The sequence below is a fragment of the Leiobunum rupestre genome, chromosome 6, assembly GCF_980474605.1.
Source record: "Leiobunum rupestre chromosome 6, qqLeiRupe1.1.hap1, whole genome shotgun sequence".
Lineage (NCBI taxonomy): Eukaryota > Metazoa > Arthropoda > Arachnida > Opiliones > Sclerosomatidae > Leiobunum > Leiobunum rupestre.
Genome location: NC_143389.1, coordinates 14,413,512 through 14,439,580, shown reverse-complemented (window position 1 = coordinate 14,439,580; position 26,069 = coordinate 14,413,512). Strand labels below are relative to the sequence as shown.

The 26,069-nt window shown below is 32.9% G+C and overlaps 1 protein-coding gene across 1 annotated transcript; it reads right to left on the bottom strand.

Annotated features, from left to right (window-relative positions):
• Positions 1–8,967: 8,967 nt before the first annotated feature.
• Positions 8,968–23,350, bottom strand: LOC149939339 (uncharacterized). Its single transcript, XM_090179919.1, has 4 exons — positions 23,285–23,350; positions 22,878–23,098; positions 14,551–14,846; positions 8,968–9,277 (listed from the first exon to the last, which is right to left on the bottom strand). The coding sequence occupies exons 2-4, from the start codon at positions 23,040–23,042 to the stop codon at positions 8,998–9,000; spliced, it is 741 nt and encodes a 246-aa protein (XP_090036045.1). The 5' UTR covers positions 23,043–23,098; positions 23,285–23,350; the 3' UTR covers positions 8,968–8,997.
• Positions 23,351–26,069: the final 2,719 nt, after the last annotated feature.

Below are 26,069 nucleotides of genomic sequence, written 5' to 3'. Positions count from 1 at the left end.
TTGGCCAATCGTTCTTGCTTCTTCTTCTCCCGCAGAACCTTCCGTTCTTCCATTTCTTTCCTAAGTCTCTCTTTCATGACTTTTTTCTCACGAAGAAATGCTACACATTCTGCGCTCGTAAGATGTTGTGGCATTATGGCTTTCTTTGATTTTCTAGTTTTCTTCTGTGGCGAATTTCTTCGAGGGATATTTAAAATCCCTTCAAAAAAAGTTGAAGGCCTATTTTCTTTTTCATTTTGGTTAACATTTTGATCTGGCACTTTCGGTAAACTTAATAAATCGTTAAAACTTGGATCAGGCGCTATTCTGGATGTCATGTCAACTGATTGTTCGGTTAAATTAACCAGCTGGGTAACTTTATGGGTTGCAGTATCGTTAACAATAATAGATTGCAGTTCATTGTTTGATGTACAATTTTCAGTTTCATAAATAATTGTGTCACTTGATGAATTGTTAGGTATAGGGTCGTAACAATCACAAACAACACCTTCAAGTTGAATTTCCAAAGATTGTTGATTGTTTGATATTGGTTCTTGGTTCCTGGTAGTTGCTTCTGCGCTCTGGCCATGGGCAAGGTAATCCAACCCACGCTCTCCAGCAGTTGAAGTAGAAGCACCAACGTTAACTTCTATTTTATTGAGAGATCTTGAATTAACCGAATCTAACGCTTCACGGTTTAATGTAAAGTCTTCAGTGTTGGGTTCAGAAGAGCTCTGTAAAGTTGAAGCTCGTAGAATTTTCCAGGAATCATAAAGAGGGTCCGGAATGTCGTAATGTTCCTCAAACTCAGAAACTTTTTTTGGTCCTAACATAACTTCCATTGCTTTTAGTACTTTCTGAGTTGTTGGTTCTTCTGAAGAGCTATTTAGATTATTTTCACGTACTTCAATACTTAAATCAGCGGATGGTGTAGAATTGGTGAAAATAAGTGATGTTTGAAGCTTTGATTCATCAATGGACTTTCGGTTTACAGGATACACACCAGAAGCTCTAAATCCGTTAATAATAACTTGAGATTTTGTGGACCGCTGCCAGCATTCTTTGAAAAGTCTCGCAAAATTTTTGGTTGTAGGAATTTCTCCGGGATTATTGGGCAAAAATTCTTGGACGACTGTTTTCCAATTGGTCTTTATGCTTTTGAAAAATGATACGTCAAGCGGTTGTGTTATGTGTGACGCATGGGGTTGGAGGCAAAAAATTTCTATTGAATTTTCCCGGCAAAAATCACTTGTGTCAAGACTTAGGTGACTCGAATGACCATCTAATAAAAGAACAACTGGCCTCTCAGGTGGGATTGACTTTGTAAAATGGTTCACAATCCACCCGTGGAATATTTCAGTAGTCATCCACCCATTCTTAGACAAGGCAAAGCGGGAACCATCTACACCACCTTCTAGAGGATTATACGGAAGTCGAGATCCACTGAAAACGTGAAATGGGGGAATAACAGACCCAGAAGCAGAAGCAGCGCATAACGTTGTAATTTGGGCCTTATTGTTGCCAGTAATATGGAGAACATTTCTGTGGGCTCTTGCAGCCAAAACTTTCCCCGTGTTGGGGCACAATGTGAATCCAGATTCATCGGCATTCCATATTCGATTAGCAGCACCTTCCATCATGTTCATCATTATCATAAAACGGTGATAATTCTAAAACCATTCGTCTATTTTTTCACTGGTGCATGACTGAGCCCGAGCTATTTGAAGTGGTTCCGGAGTTTTCAATTTAACATCTGGGTGTCTCTTCAGAAATCCCTGCCACCAATGTTTTCCCGGAATTCCATTTTTAAAAGGATTTTTTCTTTTAGATTTAATTATAAGTTCTTTAATTTTGTTACTTATTTGAGCTTTAGTTTGGCCATATCCAATCAACGTCATTTTTTTGGCCCACTCGCATAGTTCTCGTTCTTCGTCATAAGATAAAGTGTTTTTTTTTACCAGGTTTTGTCTTAATTGGGGTTTTCATTGTTGATTTATCATGCAATGTCTGTCGAGGTACTTGGTAAAATTTTGCAGCCGCTCTTAAGCTTCTATTTCCGTTCTGTACATCCGTTACTGCTTTGATCATATTACCTTCATGCCATTGCAAACGACGACGCTTTCGCGCTAAAATTAATATACACAAAATAAATCAACCAATGATATTATACTTCTATATTGTCGATTTGTTTTCGAAACATGTTTGAAAGCTTGGAATATCAAATTCTTATATTTTACTAATAGACAATTTAAAAATCGCCTGTAAAAGCGATGGACCGACATTTTTGTAACCAACGTAAGGGGTGTCCGATAATAGGGTTTCGACTATCAAATATTTATGGGCGATTTATTTTATACACTAGAAGGTATGGCAAGGCTTAACGTGGTAGTTATTAGTACATTTTTCAGGCTTTACAATGAATATAAAAAACATGACATTAGCAACACTGTAACCACTAAATCATGTTTCGAAAATGGGGGAGGAAAGTCATTTCCGCCCTATCTCTTAATTTAAAACAATGAAAATTAGAGTACCTGGTTCCAAATGTCTTTCTTTCTCCATCATAACGCCGAACCTCAGGCTTCCTATTTCATAATCTAGATGGGGTTCCTTTCTTTCCAAAAAATATTTTGTTTCGTTTTTTTTAGGGCGGGAAAATGTAATATAAAATAACAAAGAAATGTGTCCGATAAAAGGGGCGTCCGATAATAGGGGGACTGACCCTAGTGATGTTCTTCTTAGAGTTTATTTTTTTGGTGTTTTGAAAATGTGTCTACCACAAAACTGTAACTTTTTCATTGTAGCTTACTCACAAAATGGTATATTTACTATATAAACTAATTTAATGTAAACTTTAATTAAATGCTTCGTTAGCTAGGCTATGATTGCATCAGACGCTCTAGAGAGACGTCTTCCTCTCTCCACTGGGTTTTCCCACTTCGGATATTTATGAGGGAGAAAATGATATGACGTAAAACAATGGGTTTTTTCCACTTTAAATATTCAAGTGGGAAAATTATATGACGTCAAACAATGAGGTCCACTTTAGATATTAATTTTCAGAAATGACGTCAGTCTAGTCGTTAACCAATGGGAATCAATTCTTAGTTGTAGTTTCGATATCAATCTGAGGAGATTTTAATCTTGAATGTCTAAAATTTATTTGATTATCTACCCTCACGACATTTCTTTCTGAGACACTAAACTAAAAAGAAATGCAACCGCTTTGCTCCCATTCTCAACCGTAAACATGAAAAACGATCGATTGGTAAGCATTCTTAAATATTTTTAATTCTACAATCACTCTATTTCTGTAGGCAAAGGCTTACCATTTTCCTTTTCTATAGCTGAGACCCATACCGTATCCAAACGCAAGGCCCAAGAAAGAGGTATCAACATAAGAATCACGTTAAGAGGATCAGTGTACATCTCTTTCGGTTTCGAGGGATCCAAGTTACAAGTTTCTTTCTTAAAAAAAAAAACAAACGAAATTATTCTGTTTCTGACATCTGAGGATTTCACCAATTTTCTGTTTCTTTGGGAAGAACTTTTGCCGCAACGCAAACCGGAGCATCGTCGCTAACCCACAACATCATCGACTATCACGGCAACAACGTATCCATCGTCGCCACGTCAAACACCATCAAATTGAACTCAGCCTACGGCCATGTTCTGTATTATTGTATCTGGGAGCTCACGGAAACGGTGAGTTCCAAAAAAAATTGATTTTATTCGGTTTCAAATAGATCTTTTAAACGAGCATAAAAATGTAATTGAATGAATGTACTTAGCTATTGTTCAAAACCTTAAAAAATTCACAAATTAATATATGCTAAACCTTTTGAGGGTTTATTTTTGTACCCCGATCAATTTAACTCGTACCTTAGAGTCATATCTTATTTTGGCTGTTTTAAATCACGCTCATAAGTACTACATTATTTTAACAATTTTTTCGTAGATAATTATTTATCCTGTAAACTTAGCGACTGCAATTTGTTTTCCTTGTGTAATGTAGAAGATAGCCATATAATGGAATATCTGATAGTACCTAAGAACATGTAAACAAAAATTCTAAAATAAACCAATTTAGTGAAAAAAAAAGCTTGTTCTTATTGCTCGTATTCTAGAGACTAGAAATTAAGGGGTTTGAGGGGAAAACAATTTATAGGGATTCGAAATTATGGTGATAGACAGCGATAAAAAAATTAAAGCGATAGCAAATTATTGTAACGTGGGAGGGGTGATTGCGGTATGGGGTTCAAGATATTCAGACAGATTATCTTTAACCCCATATCGTAATCCTTCTCTTTACAGCCGCATTTTTGACTGAAATATCACAGAGCATAGAGAATACACTTTATTTGAAAAATTCATCACTCTTCTCTTTAAAGTGATATTCTGTTTACTGCATATAAATAGAAGATTAACAAATAAAATATGAAAAGTCATGTAACTTCAAATTGAGAGTATCAATTATAGCCTCTCTGGAATTCGTAAGAAATTAAGGGTCTTTGTTGAAATGGGAAGACATTTGTTTTAGCTGTGGAAATTGAGTTCATTTTTGGTGAACAAACCTTTGTTTCAGCTATTGATATATTCATTTTATTAAAATTTAATATATAAATAATTTAAACTTGATGAATTATTTGAGTTTTAATAAATCAAATTTTTTCCTTACTCGTTGAACTACTGGAAGAGTTATTATCGGAATTAATTTTATCCATTACGATAAAATCATAAACATTTACATTAATAGTTCAGGGAACATATATTTTTCTTGCCCTTGAACTGCTTGGCCTCTCTGAGAGACCTTTAGTTAAAAATGAGCTTAAATTTGGTTCTGAGTCAGTGTCATTATAATTATGAGAAAAGACAGGTAACGTGTTGCTTTAAAATTCTACTATGGCTATTTTATGATACAATGCACATATCAATATTTTTAATTTTTTATTGCTTCATAGTTTATATTTATTATTTACCATTATTTGAAATCATTTTGACACAGGCAGAGGTTATTGTAGTTTTTCCACAAGCAAATAACTTTATATTAGAGATTACAATTTAGGCACATGGAAAAGGGGTGACAGATATTTATTCGAATTTCTTTTTTGGTAAATAACTAGAAATACCACGTTTTTTCTTTGGCGTGCGATTGTTCTCGTAGCTTTCTGCCTCGGGAGATTCATCGCTTGAAGGGACAAAGCGATTTGCTTAATTCTTTTTTTCTGTTGTCCGAAGTACTGTCCAGAGCTGTGTTATTATTCGATTTAATATTTTCTTAATGATAATTCCCAACAACTTGATGATTTTCGTCAAAAACATTTGATCTCTCATGATTGCTTATAGTTTCTTCCGTAAAATCCTCAGAAATATTTTTCCATCATCAGAGAAAACTCGTGGTTCATCCTCTTTACAACGCAAATTCATAGAGCTTGCCCACACTTATTTTTTATACAAAAAGCCATATATTTATAAATATTTATTAAACCTCTTGAGCATTGATACCGTTTTACTTTTTTTAAGAAAACGTGAACTCTTGTTTTAAAAAAAAACCATATCAAATTTACAATGTATAGATTTAACTAGTTCTTTAATGTTTCACGTCCCCAATCATATTACCCGACAAAAATTACTTTATCTAAAGACCCCATAATTTATCCTATTCTACGTATGCAGAACACCTGTAACCACTACTCTGATACCTTAGACATTTTTAGCTGTAAAATTTCCGAAATTTTGAAACTTACAGAAAACAATCATATTATACTACGATACTCACATTATTAATTTTTCTATTTTGTATATTTCTTTATCAAAATTGTTATTTTATTTGAACACTTGTAACATTTTTTTTACCAACTATAATTCTTCATCGAAATTTTAAAGTGTGTAAATATGTTTTATTCAAGTATCATTCATGATGTATATTTCTTTAGCAAAGTGTATATATATTTCAACCTCTGTGTAAACTTGTTGGTGTACTTTGCACTGTTGCTATGCACGTAAAAATAAATATTTAATTTAATTTCATTTCATTTCTTTACTATAGAGCGCAACGTTCACCTGAATCTACATTTTCTAGCACATTCTCCAAGTAAGAAATCTTTCTTCGAATAAACTGTTTTTTTTTTGGAAACTCATATGTATTTTGGCTTCTTTATAGTCGTGAGGGAGAATAGTACACAATTATTATTTGTGAACTTAACATCAGCTGTAATGATTTCTTGATCCAGAAATTTATATATGTACATATAAATTATTGTTAATATAAATATATAGTAAATGTGATTGTAGACTACTGTAGAAAGTAAAGGCCCCGTATGCTCCGTATACTAGAGATAGCATATACAAAACAGATTTATTAATATTTACTTCGGAAGACATACATACATAACTCTCGTATCAACTGTTCCCACTTATATTGAATTTTATCTAGCAACCGCCTAGGCCGTGGCCTTATATTATAAGTCACATTCAAACTCATAAATATCACTCTTACCTTTTCTGAAGTTGTGGATATTTTTCTTACTAATTATTTGAAAATGATTAAACTTCATTGAGACACATTTAGAAATATTTCATTAAATACAAATTTTAAATTAGAAACGTGAGACCAAATCATATATCACGTACACGCGCCGCGCAATTCCGAAGTACGGAGACCGAAACCGAAACCAAATTATCTAACCATGGATGAACTCTCCCCTCAGCAGTGGTGCCAACTGAAGGAGAACTTACCCATCAATCATTGTATGAAAACTGTTCAAAATATGCCGATCACATTTCTAATAACTACGGCAAGAGAAATCGTAAGATTTGGAACCATATTTTATTTTTTGAGAATTGTTATCTTTGATTATAAAAGCGAAGAAACAATTCCCAGTATAATACCTAATTGCTCATATTTTTATTAAAAAGAAGACAAAAGGTTTTATAAGATAAATTCAATCATATTCTTCAGTAGCCAGACGATGTCTCAAAGTAATTATTTGAATTTTATAGTAGGTTTTTTAATTAAATATAGCGGACAGCTAATTAAATGTTTTAAAAATTAAATTTCTGCAAATTTAATTAATATGCGATTTATTAATGTATAACAAAGGGAGAAATGGACCAAGGTAGGTACGACCCCTTATTTTAATATTTGCTGACCATGACAGATTAAGAAATATTTGACCTAATGCCGACAGAAAATGGACCTTATGAAACGTACGCATTTGATCGTTTGCCGAAAATCACCATTCCTTTAACTTCCTACCATTAGCCGACTAAAAATTTACTTTAAAAAATGAAGGAATTTGATCCGCTGCCGTCCATGACCATCTACTGACCTTACTACCATTTACCGACCAATTTTGACTAGCTGGAGCAAAGCTTCAGCCTGCGAGTGACATCTGGTTTATTCCCTTGTTTCAAGATTGCGGGGTCCTTTTATCCTCTCGGTATTATCAATCATTTCTTAATGATAGTGCTCCTCTTGGGCATTGGGGTCCCAGTGGGGGTGATGTCAATTTTATAACTTAACCCTGCATCTTATATGCCTTGCCTTTCATCTTGGGTCCTAGGCTTTTTAATCTAAATCTACTTGACATAACATAACTCTCGAACCACCAGTAGGTTATGGTTTCAATTCTCCGAGTTTGTATATTTTCCATCGCTACATAAATAATACTGTAGGACTGTATCGCAACCACTTACGTTTTGGGAATCCTAGAAAAGGGATTGTACGGCAAGTGCTTTTTATAGGTCTGCGCTTGACAATGAAAGGGTGAGCCAGTAACTAAAATATAAGATAATTCCAAGGAATCTTAATTCAACCACACCGATACGGTTGACTTCTTTCACCAAAGTTGGCCTAAGCCGATACGAAACAAAACCTAACGTCAGAAAAAACTCGATTCTAAATAAGTTTATTTATAACTTCATAAAAAACAACAATAAATAATTCATTATCACTGCAAATATTAATGCTTTTATAAATAAATAGAATGTCAAATAAAACCCGAAAATTCAAATATTTTTTGAAAAATTAAAAATGTTAAAATATAATACATTTTGGATAAGAATTTATAGCTCGATTGAGTTTGGAAAGTATCAGTTTCGGACCTTACATTTCAAAGCTGTCTTGAACTGTATTTCAATATCATTATTTGTTTCATTGGAATTAACCAGATTATCAGCAGCTGCTGTGATTTTGTCACTTGCTGACAATTAAACACTCAAGGAAAGCTAAAATTTACCTCGAAAACATTTAAGAATTATATAAATTCTACTTAATATTTTTAAAATATGTATGAATATTTTAACAGTTCATATCAATTTAATTTGCAGAAACAAGTAAAAATCTAGCTTTTTTGCTATATTTTACCGAATGAAATAAGAGCACAATAATGATTTTGAAATGGAAAGTGAACTGCCATTTGTATCTTTTCATTTTTTAATGCAGCCACAACTCAATAAAGTATGAAAAAAGTCATGAGTTTAACGGCATAATACAAAATGCTTGTCTTGAATATAAGCAAACGTAAATGTGACTGGTTTAACCCAAAGAAAAGAGACATATCGTGTAAGCAGTTTGTTTGGTGTTGGTTGACAAAGAATGTTCACCTAAATTTCAATTAAAGTTTTATTCCAATAATTTTTACATATAACAAGAAAGCACCCATCTTTGTCTGACAAAAGTCGAACAAACGGGGAAAAACAGTTTATCTTATATCATTTTAAGGACGATCAAGAAAGAAGACACTCAAATCTTATAATATTAACAACTTATGGTAACATTGATGACATTGAAATAAGGGGAGGTTATACAATTGCGTTTCTTGTAAATATTTTGGATTGCCATAAATTTAAACCCTAAAAATGATCGATTTTAATTTGAAATTAATAACGATGCCGAAATGAAAAGAATAATTAATTACAAATTATAAATGCACCATTTACGACTCAATTTTTATATCGAAATAACTATTGATATTTTTACTGAATCGCCGATATGTTCAAGGCCTTCAATATAATCTAGGTCCATAGAAGGTTTAATTGAATGTTTAGTTTTACCTGCTGCTTTTGATGCTTTGCGGCATATTGACAATGCAAATGAAACCAGATTACTTCAAATAAAACAACAGTAAAGTTAACGACTATGCAATAAAACCATAAACAGAACACAACAAAAACGCCTTTTGCGTTCAAGGTATGCGGTTTTTCGGTTGGCTTGACCCAAACTATTCGATCCAGCATGTAATCTCTTTCAAATTCCAAGTACTTCAAGGCTTTCGTTTCGAAGACAACCAGGAAACTTCAAACAAAGTAAGAAAGGAAATTAGCTTTACGTTAAATATGATTTGACGTGTACTTGATCTTGATAAAAATTGAAAATAGTGTCGTGTGTTCTTAATGTGCACGTTTATGATAGAATAATGTTCGGATATTAATCATTCATTTAAATTTATCAGTATTTATTAATTTTTTATTAAATACACAATAATTAATCAAAATTTTCACATTTCGTCGCCTAGCGATCTAGTTTTGGGTTTCAATCTGACGAAATGCCATTTGCACTCCCACACATTAACAATGATCGAATGTGTAATATTTAGTTGATATCTTTACTGCCAGCAGGACTTTAATCACTTTTTTCTGAATGTTTACAGATTAAATCCGAACAAAACATATTGTTAAGTTTCAAACATTTTGTTATAAACATTTGATTTCTACATGATGTTGAGTTTTAGACGTATTGTACTTTAATACTTGAAATTCTACATGTTTAACTTAAAACATTTAGCTTTTCGCCATTTGAAATTCAACATTTTTATTTTAAAACCTTAAAGACCGAGACCAGAGCGAATTTCCACCCCTCTTATCCTGTACTTAATTTTTTGACCTAGTGACAACTGATTGACAACTTAAGTGACAGCTCTGACAGATTGAGTGACCGCCTGGACAATTCCATGTATTGTAGCTTACCTCTTTTTTTGATGCCCATTGTATATATTCTATTCAAAAACAGTCCGAGACGTCGGTCAAGCTGTCGACGCTGTCACTCGATTTTGTGGGGGTCTAAATTCGCGCACGAGAAAATGGAATCTCTGTTCTCGGCCTTTAAGCTTTTTAAAACTTTATTAAAAATTCTTAATTTAAAAAAAAAGGATTTTAACCTTTGGGAGTCTACATGTTTAGTTTAAAATAAGAAGATTTAAAAAATTAAATTGAATTTTAGCGCTTAAATTTAAAAAAAGGTTTTTTAAAATACTCTTTTCATTTTCCAAACATTGTCATTAATTAAATGACATTTGTCTAAAAAATGGAAATTTAACTTTAAAAAATATGAATCTGCAAGCTTCTGTGGAACTTATCTTTAACTCTGGTTAATCGCCAAAAAAAAACAAATATGTTGGGATTCAATAAAATAAAATTCATCTGTCTGAGTAAAAATATTGTTAACAGTTCTAAATAACGTAATCATCTAAGTTGATTTTCTTTACCATGGCTAATAAATAATTTAAAAGCAATAAAATTTTACGTCGACGGATACTTCATGGTATGAAGTATCCGTCAACGTAATATTTAATTGCTTTTAAACTAAATAAAGTAGTTTAAATCTTCTAAATTTTAACTGTGAAGCAGTGCTACACGGCGTTTTATACCGAAAATGCATATTCTAAATGTCTGTCTATTTGAAATAAAATTCTGTTATAAAACGTTTCACTTGTTTGGTGTTCATAGAACTTTATTTAAGTACTTAATTAAAGATTTTTTACCTGCTAACTCGTAAAAGCTTCAAAAACCTTTTGCTGATAATTTTTTTAAAGCATGGTATGGGATACTTAATCACGGCCACTTTGATCAGAAGATGGTTTGGTTATACCGTGTTTGATGCTGACCTTAGCAAACGTCAGTTGCCTGATCTCGTGATCTGAATTTTGTTGCCTGTTTAAATCTCTACTTAATATTGTAACTTTCTAATTACGCGTTAATTGACATTGTTAATCAAGGACATGGCGAGTATAAAAACACAAAGTTATTTGATTTGGCTTATAAACATGTTTAGCTTCAAATAATATGTTAAAACTAAACTAAGTTTTTTGTGTATAATCGATATGTCGTTCCATTAGTTAGCATGCCTAACCTTAATTCGGCTCGGACGATTATTTGTTTTAATGAGGTACGTCAAACAATGATTCAAAAATTCATTATTTTACAATTTGAAAAAATTACGCCACCGTACTTACAAATTGCCCTAGTAATGTGGTTATTAATAAGAAGTCATATTTCATTTCAAATGCCATAATGTTTGTGCCTTAGTAGCATTTGGTTTCCATTTTACAGTCGGCTAGCAGTCGACTCAATCGGGTAGGAGTCAAAGTTAGCAATGAGTCGGCGAAAGTCTGTAGAAAGGCAAGCAGACCAAATTCAACCGTTAGCTGACCCTAAAATAACTACTCAGATAGTTGTCGACTGAGATACGATTCGACGCTTTACCGACTTCGAGCCGCCTCATAAAATATTTCTCATTCAGTTAATGGCTAAGAAATGGTTTAAGAGCTCTGTTGACTCCCGACCCAAAAATTAATATTGATATAGTGGTTAGATATTGAAGGCTTTGACGATTTGTAGACTCCCAGTCGACTCATAAATTACTACCCGTACAGTGGTCGGATATGAAACGGCTTTGGCACTTTGTTGACACCCAGCCTTCTCAAAAATTACTGCCGGGATAGTGGTCGGATATAAAATGATTAAACATTTTGTCGACTTCCAGCTAACTCTAAAAATACTACCTGAATTTCATAAATGGCCACTCAGGCAATTCCGGTCACCCTGTATACATCCAGGGTGAATACATGTATAAGTTTTAGCGATATCGCAAAATTTTCAAAAAACGCCAGAGTTCCTACACAGTAGTGTTGAGCCCCAAATGGGTGAAACCAGTCTATTGTTGGAGCGCTCGGCTGAAATTTTGACTTTCGGTAAAACAATCTGAACGTTGGATTTCAAAGGAAGCCCAAACGTAAAAGCTGTCTACTGTAAAGCAACCGCCCTGCTATAATTGGTGAAGAATTTCACTATAATTTGCAATGAACTACTCAGATATAGGGCACCCTAGATGTATATTAATTTAATATATATCTTATTAATACAAATATTCGATACGTAAATAGTTGTTCGATAGCAATTATGAAAACAAATTGTTTAATAGTTGTGAGATATATAAATAGACCACAGTCACAAAACTTTACACATAAAACATATAGTGGTTACGTCACGCTTGAAACCTATCAGTAGCATTATTTAAAATGGCATGTTTAAATCATCGGGAAAATATAACGGGTGACGTTAGCGAGATACATGCCGCCGAGTGAATATATCAACACTTCAACTAGAAGATTTTAATTGCTTTATTTTAACCCGAGTGAGATAAAATTGGAGGTGCCATATTTTTGGAGTCGGGATGCTATATAAAGGGAGAACAGTTCAGTTTCCTTTTTTTTTAAATACTACTTTTCAGGTAGTATTTTTTGAGATGGCTCAGAGTTGAGGAGGCCTCTTAACGGACTCGCGTCTGACCACTAAATGGACGGTCATTTTTCAATTGGCTAACAGTCAGTCCGTATGTTTTGCGATTATCCAATGGACAGTCAGTGGCTCGGACATCGAATCGAATGGCCTGATTTATGAGAATCGCACGCCAACCGACCAAGATTTTGGCCGTCGGCCCGACTTCATTTTGATAATGGGGTGGTTTTGTTAATCAAACATCATAAACTTGTTATTCAAAGGAAAACTCGTTCAAAGCTACTGTTAACATCGTACATTTATTGAATAGAAATTAAAACAACGAAGAGTTAAAAGTGCACAAGAAATTTTTATTAAAACATAATAAAATTTTATTTAGCCCGACTAGTTTCGGCTACGTTATTGTGCCGTAATCAGGGGAATGACCCATTTAAAAATTCACTTAATTTATAACCTTGTTTTAAGTGGGCGTGGTTAATTTATAATTAAAACAATTTTTTCCATTTATCTAATTTATCAATACCGCGTCCATAGTCGCGTTTAAGACATTTTTTTATCGGGCATTGCTTTTTTTATGAAATAAGCCTCAAATATATCTAGTTCGTTGCGGGTATAACAGTGTTTTTTAAGGATCATAGAGTCGAAGTTTATTACATGGTTAGTTTCGGTGGCATGGGTTGCGAGAGCAGATTTTTCTAGTCTTTTATGTTTGACGTCAGCGTAGTGTTCTTTTATGTGCTTTTTGATACTGCGTTCAGTTTGTCCTATGTATTCGTGCTTGCATTCACATTGCATGGCATATATACCAGATTTATCTTCGATTTTTATTAAGTCTTTTAATGATTTTAAACGATTGGTTATTTTATTAATTGGTTTAAAGGCAATGTTGCATTTTAGATGATTTTTTATATTATTGGCTATTTTTGAAGATATTTTTGGATAATAAGGGATACAAACAGTAGGGCGGTTTTTATCAAACGGTTTTAAAGTAGTACGTTTAGTTACATCTTTGTAGTTTTCAAATTTATTAACAGCTATATCAACAATTTTAGGTGGGTAGCCTCTATCGATAGCGACTAGATTGAGGAAATCCAGTTCTGGTTGTAAATAAATATCAGAACAAATGTTTAGATCACGATATACCAAAGTATAGAACGAGGACATTTTTTGAGAAGTGGGGTGTGTAGAACGTTTGTTGGGAATAGTACAGACTGAAAAGGGTTTTCTGTAGATAGTGGTTACAATACTAGCGTTGGTTTTTTTGACAAGTACGGGAAGGTAGGGCAAAACATTATCGTTCATAAGTTCTAATCTGAATTTTATATTTGGGTGTAAATTGTCCAAATATTCGTGGAACTTTTTTAAAGTTTCTAAGCCATGTTGCCAGACTATAAAAATGTCGTCAACATAACAGATCCAAATTAGGGGTTTTAGTTAAGACGTTTTAAGTGCATCAGTTTCAAGGTTATCGAGAAAAATGTCAGCTAGTAAAGGACTTAGGGGGAGCCCATCATTGGTGGCACAATAACGTAGCCGAAACTAGTCAGGCTTAAATAAAATTTTGTTATGTTTTAATAAAAATTTCTTGTGCACTTTTAACTCTTTGTTGTTTTAATTTCTATTCAATATATCTGCACAAGTATCTAAAAGTTCTTTAAATTATCGTACATTTAATAAAAGACTTTACAATTAAGCCCATTGAAACCTATTATTGGCGCAAATAAACTCGTAAATCAGTATTCTGATTATCCTTTTTTAATGCCAAATTCGGTAGCTTCCATTATTCTGCATTGGCATTAAGAATTTTATTTAACAGCATTATAGCTTTTAACGGACGTTTATGGTTATAAATGTTGAAATTAAATCGAATGAACTTTGTGAACAGGCATTTCTGCATTATTGTTTCGATAATAGTTCTTAAAGGCAACCGAAGTGCCTAAGGATTACATAACCGCTTTTAACATCACGCGATAATGTTGCCATACCCACCAAATTTAAACGATTTTGAGGCATTTTATTAGGAAAATTATAAAATATTAAAGAAAATATCACCTTTGAAGAGCAGTTTCGAATACATCCATCGAAAGTCTCAAAGATATCGGCGAAAAACGCAATTCGTTACCAAAGGGCTTTGATCCCAGATGAAACAACATTTTCCGTTGAACCATTTCTCGATAGTGATAAGGGATGATTTCTCTTAACTCAGTCTTACTCGCCACAAGAGCCCATTTTTTGGCTACATCGTTATGAGGAAGTTCTTTTAAGTCTTTGATTTGGTTTTTAAAATTCCAACCGGAGCCACAAAATCCATTTTTGGTATCTAACTGTTGATCCATTTCCAGCATTGACTATAACGTATCACAAACACAAATTGTTAGTTCAACTAAATGGGGAAACGGATTATCTTTGGCTTGGAACAGGGTTTTTGAGAGGAACCGACCTGACATTCCCCGCAACCTTTCACACGACGATAAAATAGGATATACAAATAACCTAAGATATTAGAATCGCAGACTCATCACAGGTGAACTTAATCTTTTAAGAAACCAAAACAAACCAAACCTTTATTTGGGAATATCTAGACTGAACTCTTTTAAGAGACAAAAACAAACCAAACCTATAGTAGGGAATATCTATACTGAACTAGCGATTTAGTTCTGAATATTTAGCAAGTAACGATTGGAAAGTTTAATGGGAAATATTAAAATATTCATATACAGCTATTATGGCAAGTTCAGGCGATAGTAAAAGTTTTAAATTTGGCGTAAAAGTAACTATATTTTTATTAGTTGCTAAAACTGTCTATTTGAGCTCGAGTGCTAGAACATTAATACAATTAAACGAAATTTTTCATGAGATGCATAGATAACCATGAATGAATAAAGATTGGGTGTATGTGCTCTTAATAATTTTAGTAAAGGATAAATAAGTTTTATCTAATATCTTTATTTACTGTAGTTATTTGAATTTTCGCAATAAAATTTAAAACCCAACTTAGTAGTGCTGTGCCGCTTTATGTAACAGACAGACGTATTATTTAGAGTCAACTGAGTTCTATCTTGAAAAAATTATAAATCTATTTAGCAATTTAATTGTCATCTTGCTGAAGTCATTTAAAATCAACTTGTTGAGATTTTAAATGTCAAGACAGTAAATTTGTTAAACAATGGCGACTTTTTAAATATTTATGCCAATATAAGTCAATATGACTTTAAAAAAGCAAGAACTTGATTTTGTAAAATAATGTTAACAGGCTAAGGTACCCAAAAAGTATACATTCGTTGCGAACAATTAGAAAAAATTAAACTATTGTTGTTTATTTTTTCTAATTCTGAACCCAATTTCCGAAATCGTTGTAACATTAACTATAGCCCAATTGCTTTTTACCATTGAACTTTTATTTGTTAAAATTTTGGTCGACGGTTGAGCGTTTAGGCATTCAATTTTTATTATACCCAAGATACCACCTTAGGCTTAAGTCATAAAGCGACTTTTAAAGCCATTAGTTCAGGTGGCCGAGTTACAATGCGTAGGATGGTGGTGGAAAGCCCTGCATGCAAAGCGAGCCCACAGCTCCCTACAATAACTATACACTGCAAATCTTTGGGACGGCTAAAGAACACCGGAAAACATCTGTGGAACACATACACAGGTGACAGATGTACTACTCGTGTTCGCTATATGTTATTTAATGTTTCCTTACATCTTCAAGTGTTCTTTTGAACGTATTTTATGTGTTTTTGAGCGTCTAGATTACATCGGCAAGTTTTAATTTAATCGTAAGAAATCATTACGATTGTAAATTTTACTTAGCAAGTGAACAACGTCATAAAATGTTATATTTGAAACGTTATACGTCATATAAAATAATTCAAAGAAAAATAATTTTTATTTCGTATTTCGCGCCTTGAAAGTTAACCATCTTATAGCGTTTTCCATTGGGAACCTCGGAGCACTCCCAGAGTGCTCCAAAATCCAAATCGTATTCCATTGGGAAAAAAGGGGCAACTCCGAGAGGGAGGATCGTCTTCCATTGACCAAGCTACTCCCTCCCGGAGTTATCCCAGCTGCCCCAACTCAAGAGTCGGAGGGAACCAAAAAAAACGTGAAAGTTATTTAAAAATGGCCACTAACAAAATGAGAGCGGCATATTTGTTCCTTGAATCTTCATCCGATAGTTCTGATGAAGAGATTTTAGGGCTATTAAATATTAAAACAAAACGTCCAAAAATTTTAAATTATATTGGAGATGTTGTCTATGAATATACGGATGAAGAAGTAAGTTAACTACTACCAAACACTTTAACATTTATATAATTTCATATTGTATGAATAGCATTGTTGATTATGCTAGATTTGATAATACCATTTGTAATATTACATTATATTTTCAGTTTAGGAGAAACTTTCGTTTAAGCAAGAGTAGTTGTGACATTTTAAGTCAACAATTTGAGGAATCAGCATTCTTCCCTAAAAATTTAAACCAAGGTGGTCGCCCAGCTATATCTTCGGAGACACACATGTTATCTTTTCTCTGGTATGTTTTCTCTTTCTACAGTGTTTCAGAAATATTATTACATTGCAAACTTTTTGATATCATTTTAGGTTTGTTGGAAATAAGTGTTGTATCCGTGATGTAGCTGGACGTTTTGGTAATGCTGAAAGTTCCTTCTTTAGGATTCTGATGCGGGTGTTGGGCTTTTTTGTACACATAGTCTTAACAGTGATAAAATTTCCAGGGACCAGGGAAGAAAAAAAAAGATTGAAGAAGGTTTGAGAGAGGTGAGGTAATTTCTATTCCAAATTGTAAATACTAAATTATTGTAAACATTTCTTATATATGGCTGGTTTTCCCGGTGTTATTGTTTGTATTGACGGATCTTACATAAGTATAAGAACTCCAGCCAATAAAATTAAATCAACATACACCAATAGACACGATATGACATCATTGACATTACAAGGAATCTGTGATTCAAACCGAAAATTTCTCGATGTATTTACTGGTATCCCCAGTAAAATTCATGACTCTAGAGTTTTGAAGCTCTCATTCATTGAGAAAGAATTGCCAAAAATATGTGATAATGACTACCACATTATTGGTGATGCCGCTTATCCTTTGAGGGAATGGTTACTGAAACCTTTTCCTGATTCTCGTCCTCTGACTGAAAGCCAAAAATTGTACAATTGTCGCTTTTGTACTACAAGAGTACTAATTGAAAATACGTTTGGCATATTAAAGCAACGTTTTCGACAGTTGACGAGAATAGATTTTCATGGAGTGAACCAGATGTCGCAACTGATTATGTCGTGTTGTGTTTTGCATAACCTTTGTATTGATTATGATGATGAGTGGGATAATGATGATGATGATAATGATGACAGCAACGTTGCTCTTGATGGCTGCTTTTCTGAAGTCTGTCCCGATGAAATAAATCAACGAGCCAAGGATTTGTACAAAAATGGTGAAAGGAAAAGAGAGAGAATTTGTAACTCATAAGAATAATTTTTTTACCAAGAATTTGAATATATTATATTGAAATAAATACGTAATGTAATGTATGATGTAATGGAACATTTTATTAAAATATCCAAACCATTTAAAATAGACAATGGGCAATAGGAACTCTTAAAACCTCAAATAGAAAGACAAATGGACATTAGGAACTAACTAACTTTAATAATTACTTATCATTTGTACTTTGAAAAAGTTGTTTTAGAAGGTCCATCTTCTCTTTGTGGCGTCTGTCTTTAGCAGCTTCTTTCATTTCATAGATTTTTAAAAGAGTGTCCTTAACAGTTTCAGATTTTAATTTCTTCTTTTTAGGTCCTTCATTAGATTTCTCACTTCGCCTTTTATCTATTACTTGAACTTTTGTAACCCCCCTAAGAATTTCGGGTTCTACACTATCATCCTGGGCTGCTATTTTAGCTAACTCTTCTTCAAATTCTATATCTTTTCTCACGGAACCAGATTTTTCATTGTTGCCATCATTTATTTTCTTGCTTTTCAAGACAGTTTTATACCTTGTGGCACATTGCTCGCCCGTCCATTTACTGTCCAACATTTCTTCAAGGTTACTAGATATTTCATTCCAAATGACCTTTTTGTTTTTAAATTTTTTTAAGGGACCAACCATGGTCATATAGGCTTCATACTTTTCCAAAAGAAATTTGGTCTCTCTCGGGTTAAATAATAAATTAAAATTTTATTTAGATACTGCACTTATATTAAAATTGATTATCTGGATTTACCAGGCTTCTCTGTAGGAGATTGAGGAGATTTATTAGAATCCTCTTGAAGAGGATGATCAAGCGAAGATTGGTTACATGATTTATCTTGAAGAGATAAACCATTAGCAGCAAATGATGTGGATGCTAGTGTTTCGTAACTCAAAAGTCCATAGGCAATCAATTGTCCTTCACTAAACGTTGTTAGTTGTCGTTCATCTGTTATATTCAAAATAGTAATTACAATACAGTTGTTGAAAACTCTGGTTAAAAATTTGGTATTTATAGAAAGATTAAAAAAGATGTAGACACAGCACCCCAACAATCTAATCTAAATATTTATTTAATAACTATAGTAATGATTTTTACTCTTTATCTTCTGAACGAAAGCCACGATTTGAAAATTTGTTCTACACATCAATATTATTGACAGCTATTTATAGTATTTTTGAATATATATATTTCCAAGTATTAACTAAAAAATAACTTACCATTTTTAAGAACAAAACAATAAATTTCACCGTCTTCGTTTCTTTGTAGTTGATTATTATCATCTAAGAAAAGTGACTCGAAAATTACTTCCTCACTGGCCATAACACAATATTTTATTATCGAAATAACAAGTTACGCTAAAAGAATTTTTTCGTTATGGTTAGTTGTTAGGCCTAGGAGAGTACGACCAAAAACATTCGATGATTCTAATAACCCGCCAAAAAAAGGTGATCCTAAAAAGTCTCGTATTCCATTGGGGGTGATGGTTAAATTATAATAAAAAAAATAAATTATTTCACGTTTTATGTAAATGATATAGGGTGGATCCAAAATAAAATCTTATTTAAAAGCTGAAGTAATTTTTTTTAAATTGAACACCATCACTTAAAAACCATCTGGCCCAAGTCTGAATAGCTGTGTTGGGTAATTCTAAGGTGGTTACATATTTTCTTTGATTCAATAATTGAAATTCAAAAAAAATTGCATATAATAAAGATATCGCATTGAAAGAAGTTTCAGTGTTTTCATAGTGAAATGTAACGGAAGCTAGCTTTAAATATAGTGGAAAATTATCTTTGTTAGTCTGTGTGACCATTGGGTATGGTAGCAGATGAAAAATTTTATTTACTTAAGTTAATACTGTAATATATGATTTTTTTTAACCCAGAATCATATTTCAGAAAGATATTTAAGCACTACATTATTTTAAAAAGTTGGCGAAATGAAAATTATACACATGCTACCATATTCAATGGGTGAACACAAACTAATAATGTTTATTTTCAGCAACATTTAAAGGAGACTTTTTTATTTCACTGCGATAACTTTAATATGCAAGTTTTTTGCCCTAAATCTCGATTATTGAATCCAAAAACATTTAACCACCCTTTTATTACTTTACATAGTTATTCAGACTTCGGCAAAGTTCTTTTTAAGTGATGGTATCAAATTGAAGAAAAAAAGCTTTAGCGTGTATACCACCAAAATTTCACTTATTTTAAAATTTAAGTTATTGTTTTAACACCTCTTAAAAACCACCTTGCCCAAGTCTTGAAGTATGCGATTACATTTATTTTATTCAATTAATGTCATTCTGGGTGAAATGTAAGAGAAGTTGCCTTTAAATATCTTGAAAAATTATCTTTCTTAGTCTGTGGTCACCCATTGAGTAAGCTAGGTAAATAAAAATCCATTTAGCTCCCTTTTTAAAACTGATTTTGAAATTTTGTTATCCATTTAAACTTTTTTACTAAAAAAATTGCAAATGCAATTGTATTTTAATCACTACCGTTGAAAGAACCTGCCTATAATCTTAATGACTATGCTTAATGTGCATATATATGTTTTAGGTTCAATAATTGTGATTTTGTATGAAGAATTTCCAGTTATTAAAATTATTATATTGTTTAGCGGCAGTACCCTCGTAGAAGACAGTGAACACTGCTGAAGAGTTTCAAATTGAAAAATATTTTGGCTGAATTTATTAAAATCAAGATTGAGAAACTGAAACAGCTGGATTTGAAAAAAGTTTCATCTCGAGTATCTCCATCAATGGCAAACAGGCAAGAAAGCTGAAGCTGATAATTTCAAAAAAAATCAATTGTTAAATTAAATTAAAGGTCTATGTTTTTTTCTGCCTGTTACCCTTTAAATTTACTTCCCTGTCGCACAAATACCCTGGTGGTAGGCCAACGTTTTCTGCGGTTGGCCTACCACCAGGATATTTGTGCGACAGGAAAGTAAATTTAAAGGGTGACAGGAAGAAGAAAACCTAACCCTTTATGTATTAAATAGCAGAAAATTCACGTTTATAATTTAATTTCACCGAAATACAAGTGTTAATGAACGTTGACAGATTTTATTTTATTAATTGATTTGAAATTATGAACTTTAAATAGTATAAATTGTAATAGTATTTTTAGTAAAAAGAATCTTGGTGAGGTTTCTGCGCTTGTTTGTGTTTTAAAAATCATGTTTTTCAAATAAAAAAGTTCAATAATTTAGTTTTATCTATTTAAATTTAAAATTGCTATTAATGTAATAATTGTTTAGATCACATATGTACAATTATCATGTGGTAACTAATATTTGGAATTAATTTTGGGTAGGCCTATAGCGACAGCATAATTTTTGTGACAACAGGATAATAAAGTTCTAAGGTTAAATTCCCGTAAACCTAATGGGAAATTTCATGTTGGAACAACAGCAATTTAAAATTTACTGTTAATGGTACTTTATATTTCTCGTGTCTAGAACAGGTTTTTACTTGCTACGTTTACAGGATAAAATACCTGTAATGTTACAGGAATATTCCTGGTAATTTTCTGCCAGGTAAATTCCTGTAAATTTAACAGGAATTTTTAAGTGTTGTATATGTTAGGGGAACTGCATTTCTTAAACACATGTGTTCTTCAGATGTTCAACTGAACATGTTGAGCTAGCGTTCCGCAGGTGTCAAGTGTATTGTAGATGTTACAGATGCCCGAATTTTGTGACGATCTCGTTCCACAGGTGTTGTAAAAGAACATCTGTGAGACATCCATGAAAATCGTTTCAAGTACATGTAAAGTACACATATCCCACACATAATTACACATGATTAACACGTAAATAAATTACACTTGATTAAACGTTCAACAGGTGTCAGGTGTTTAAATTTTGTGACGTTCCTTTGTGCTTTTTAGGTGTTTCAAAGATTTGCAGTGTAACCTTTAACCTCTAATAGTTTTTATAAAAAGTGGAAACTGAAGAGATCGGGGGGGAAACCCCTTAAACCAGTGGAGAGAGAAATAGGCGATATAATAAAGTAACGTGGCCTTCTTGTTTTCATGGGAAAGGCCACCTTCCACTATACATCCATTAGCTTTCCCACCAAAGAGCCTATGATTTTTTTTTAAATAGAGCTAATACCCAAGGCACCACCTTCGACCACATAAGCAATGTTGCTTGTGCGTGATCAAGTAACAGGTGGCCGGGTTACAATGCGTAGGAGGGTGGTTGCAAGCCCTTCATGCCACGCGAGCCAACAGCTCCCTACACTAACTATTACCGTTAACCTCAGCAAGTTTTTATAGGAAGGGGAAACCGAAGATCTCGGGGGAAAACCCCTTTAACCAGTGGGGAGAGAACTTACAAACTCTACGCAGAAGGAGTGGTTCCGGATTTTCACCCAGTGCCACTAGCTGAGATCGAACCCGGCTCCTCTTGCTGCGAGGCGAAAGTGCTAACCACTCCGCACTTTAACTGTACTATTTCGTTATCCCATTTTAACAAGTTGAGCAAGCATATCTGACTTCATAATATCGCCTATTGCAAACTCAACGTAGAATTTCCAACCAGTGCCACAATCTAGGACCGAACCCGGCTCCTCTTTTAGCGAGGTGAGAGTGCTCACCACTCCACTATTCGGCCATAACTTATTTGTTACTCTTTTGCCTCACAATTTTCGATAAGTCTTTCAGCACTCGACATAAACAAATTTGAGTAAAAGGTGGTAGCTGTTTCAAGGAACTTTTAATATTTCTTTTGTCAATTTGTAGGTTATTTCTTTATTTTGCGTTAAGAGGGCAAATTTTCCGATATCTGAATGAAAACTATTTTATTCAATTAAACCTTTGACAAAAGTCTTTGTAATGGAAAATATTAATAACTCTCACATAGCAGACGAAAGCCGCTTCAACTGCTCCTTCCAAAGATAATGGTTTAATGAGTGATCCTGGCTTGACAACGTCTTCAACTCCATTGATGGCGTCGTACGTTACAACCACAAAATCAGATTTCATGTAACAATTGATTTCTTGAGAAATAATGATTGATGCCATTGTCCACGATATAAAAATAATTCTCCCTTTGAACGTACGTGGTGGTTTTATATCAGCTAAAAATAAAATGTTTAATAAAATTAAAATTAGCTAAATAATTAAAAATACATATTTTATACAAAATATTTTTCATCATGGAGGCTAGAGCGACTTCTATATTCAAATTCGAAGGCTTAGAAACGTTAGCAGATTTATCCTAAATTGGATTCTTTTTAATAGTTTTTATTTCGTCTTCAATTTACGCTATAAAAATCGAATTTTGGTTTGGCGTTTAAACCGAGCAAAAACCAAAGTGGTAATTTCTTTTATGTAACCACGTGCGAATTAACTCGATTTCACATGAAAATGTGGTCACCGCTATTTGGTAGAAACCCCAACTTTCAAAACTGCTATCATGGATAGGTTCACAGTTTACAGGGTATTTTAAAAAAGGTACCAATAAAATTGATATTTTCTAATTCACTCGTATGTAAATTTTTTGACAAATGTTAAGGTGGCCTACGTACAATAAATATTTTAAAATTATTGGAATAGTGTAAAGAAACCATTGCCCCTTTAGACTAAAAGAGAGAAACCACACTAGAAGAAGTCAGTAAGATGACTATCGGAACATGGGATACATTTAGACCAAATCTCCATGCACCTACCCTACAATAACTTTTCGTGAAGCGAGAATAGCCGATATAGTGAATTGCAAACGAGGATTGCAATTCTACTAAATGTTTTGAGTACCTTCAGCTAAACTTTACGCTAGACGCTGATCCTATACAATGAGAGAAAAACGTCGTTATCAGTTAAAGGAAACGTGAACACTCTTATGAAAAGGTTGATTTTCCAACCTTTAGGGTTTTTTCTGGTTTCATATTAAACACCTAAGATAACAGTTTTCCATTTAAAGAGTTTATTTTGACTGTTTGGTGTGCTTTTGGTCGTCGTTTTGGTTCCTTTAATAAATAGTTTTGGTATAAAACCATTCCCTTCAGGGTTCTAAGCTACTCCCCTTAGGGTACAAGACTACTTCCTTTTAGGATACGAAACTACTCCCTTTAGAGTGTTACACTACTCCCTTAAAGGTTCTACCATACTCCTTTTAAAGTGTTAAATTACTCCCTTTAAGGTACTAACCTACTACCTTAAAGGTTCTACAATACTCCTTTTAAATGTTAAATTACTCCCTTTAAGGTACTAACCTACTACCTTAAAGGTTCTACAATACTCTCTTAAAGTGTTTAACTACTCCCTTTAGGTTACGAAACTCCTGCCGCGTGTTAAATCACTCTATTTATGGTGTAATATAACACCGTTTATTCCCCTTTTCAGGTTTTAATTTGGGACACGAAAAACTCTCAAGGTTGTATATATTAGTTCTAAAAAGTGTTTTTTTATATATTTTAGGCCCTTAATATAACATTAATAAACCCTTTTTCAGAGTGTAGGTTTCCCTGACTTTGCGTTAGATCTTACGTCGTTTTCCTAAATACACAAATACAGAGAAAAATTGTAATTTGACCAGGAACGACAAATTAAAAAATAAAGGAACACTATTTGTAAATTCGACATCCTTTGTCTTAAATTCATGATATGCATGATAAATAGAACGATAAGATGTCATTTATTAATAACAGACAATAATACATATTTCATGGAGTAATTGGTAAATAAGACATTTAGACATTCTGTACTTTTTACGATCTATGCATGGACAATATACTATAAATGGTACGGTTAAGAGTCATGTACAGACGATGATGTAATCAGCTAGGCTAATACCCAAGGCACCACCTTAGGCCTAAGTCATCAAGCGACTTTTAAAGCCATTAATTCAGGTGGCCGGGTTACAACGCGTACATTTTATTGAATGAACGGTAAATAAGACAGTAGTAGCCCTGAATCTTTTATATTTTTACAGCAGATTATGTATTTTTTGTGGAGTAATTTGTAAACAAGACCGTTAGAAGTCCTGCATTTTTTTCAGCCAAAACGCTCAGTAAATAGTAGGTTGGGAGTCGAGTATCTTTTACAGACTTTGATTTTTATTTCATGGTTATTCGACAAATAAGATGGTTAGTAGTTCTGTATTTAAAACAGAATATTTTGCTATGTTTGATGATGTATATTCAATGAAGGATCTGTAAAAATTCGGTTCGAAGTGCGGTATTTTTACAATCTATGATGTTAATTTCACGCTATAATCGGTAAATAATACGGTTTGAACCCTTGAATTTATACCAGCCGATGACGTACAATCAATGGAATGATCGGTTATAACTAGGTTTTAGTCTAGTACAGTCTATGAAGTATATTCAGTGGAAATTGGATAAAATGTTGATTAAACTTAATTGATCCAAATTTGGACTGATCAAACCGAAATCAAACTATTACTTGATCTTAATTGGATCCAATGTAGATATAAATTTTTCGATCCACATTTGATCAAACAATTACTTGTTTTAAATTTTATACAATGTTGAAAGAAATTATTTGATACACATTAGATCAAACGGGGATCAAATAATCGCTTTGACAGGTTTTCATACAATTATTATGCAGTAAAAATGCACTTTTGAATAAAGTTATAAAATTACATCCGATGATCTGAAATAGTTTAGGCTTAGGGGTAAATTTCGGGATTATCACTACTAGAAATTGCATTTAATTCCCTTCCAGAATAGTTTATAAAAATGAACAACAGGTTGAGCTATTAAAAAGACTTCAACCGTTGAGCTTGAAATATTTGTCACTGGTATGTCTTACAGAAACTAATTATTAATAAATATTTTTGTTAACTTAATTAGAAACTCTACTTCCGCTTAATTTATCAAATAAGGATCAAACTTTGATAAAATTATTGAAATTGTATGAAAAAAGCGAATTGTAGAAGGTTAAAATCTCGAAAGTTTTGATTAGGTTTTGATGCTACAAGGACAAAATATAAAAACTCTATAAAAATTAAGTAAAGAAAAAGAAAATGAATTAAGGCCAAGGATAAGATTTGTTTTATTTGATTAATAAATTTAAAATTGAGTA

Excerpts from the sequence above, each read along its gene's own strand:
- LOC149939339 (XM_090179919.1), bottom strand. The coding sequence starts at position 23,042 with ATGGCATCAATCATTATTTCTCAAGAAATCAATTGTTACATGAAATCT. Across the intron at positions 14,847-22,877 it reads AAGCGGCTTTCGTCTGCTAT|TCAATGCTGGAAATGGATCA; the intron begins GTGAGAGTTATT and ends GATACGTTATAG. Across the intron at positions 9,278-14,550 it reads TTCGAAACTGCTCTTCAAAG|TTTCCTGGTTGTCTTCGAAA; the intron begins GTGATATTTTCT and ends CTTTGTTTGAAG.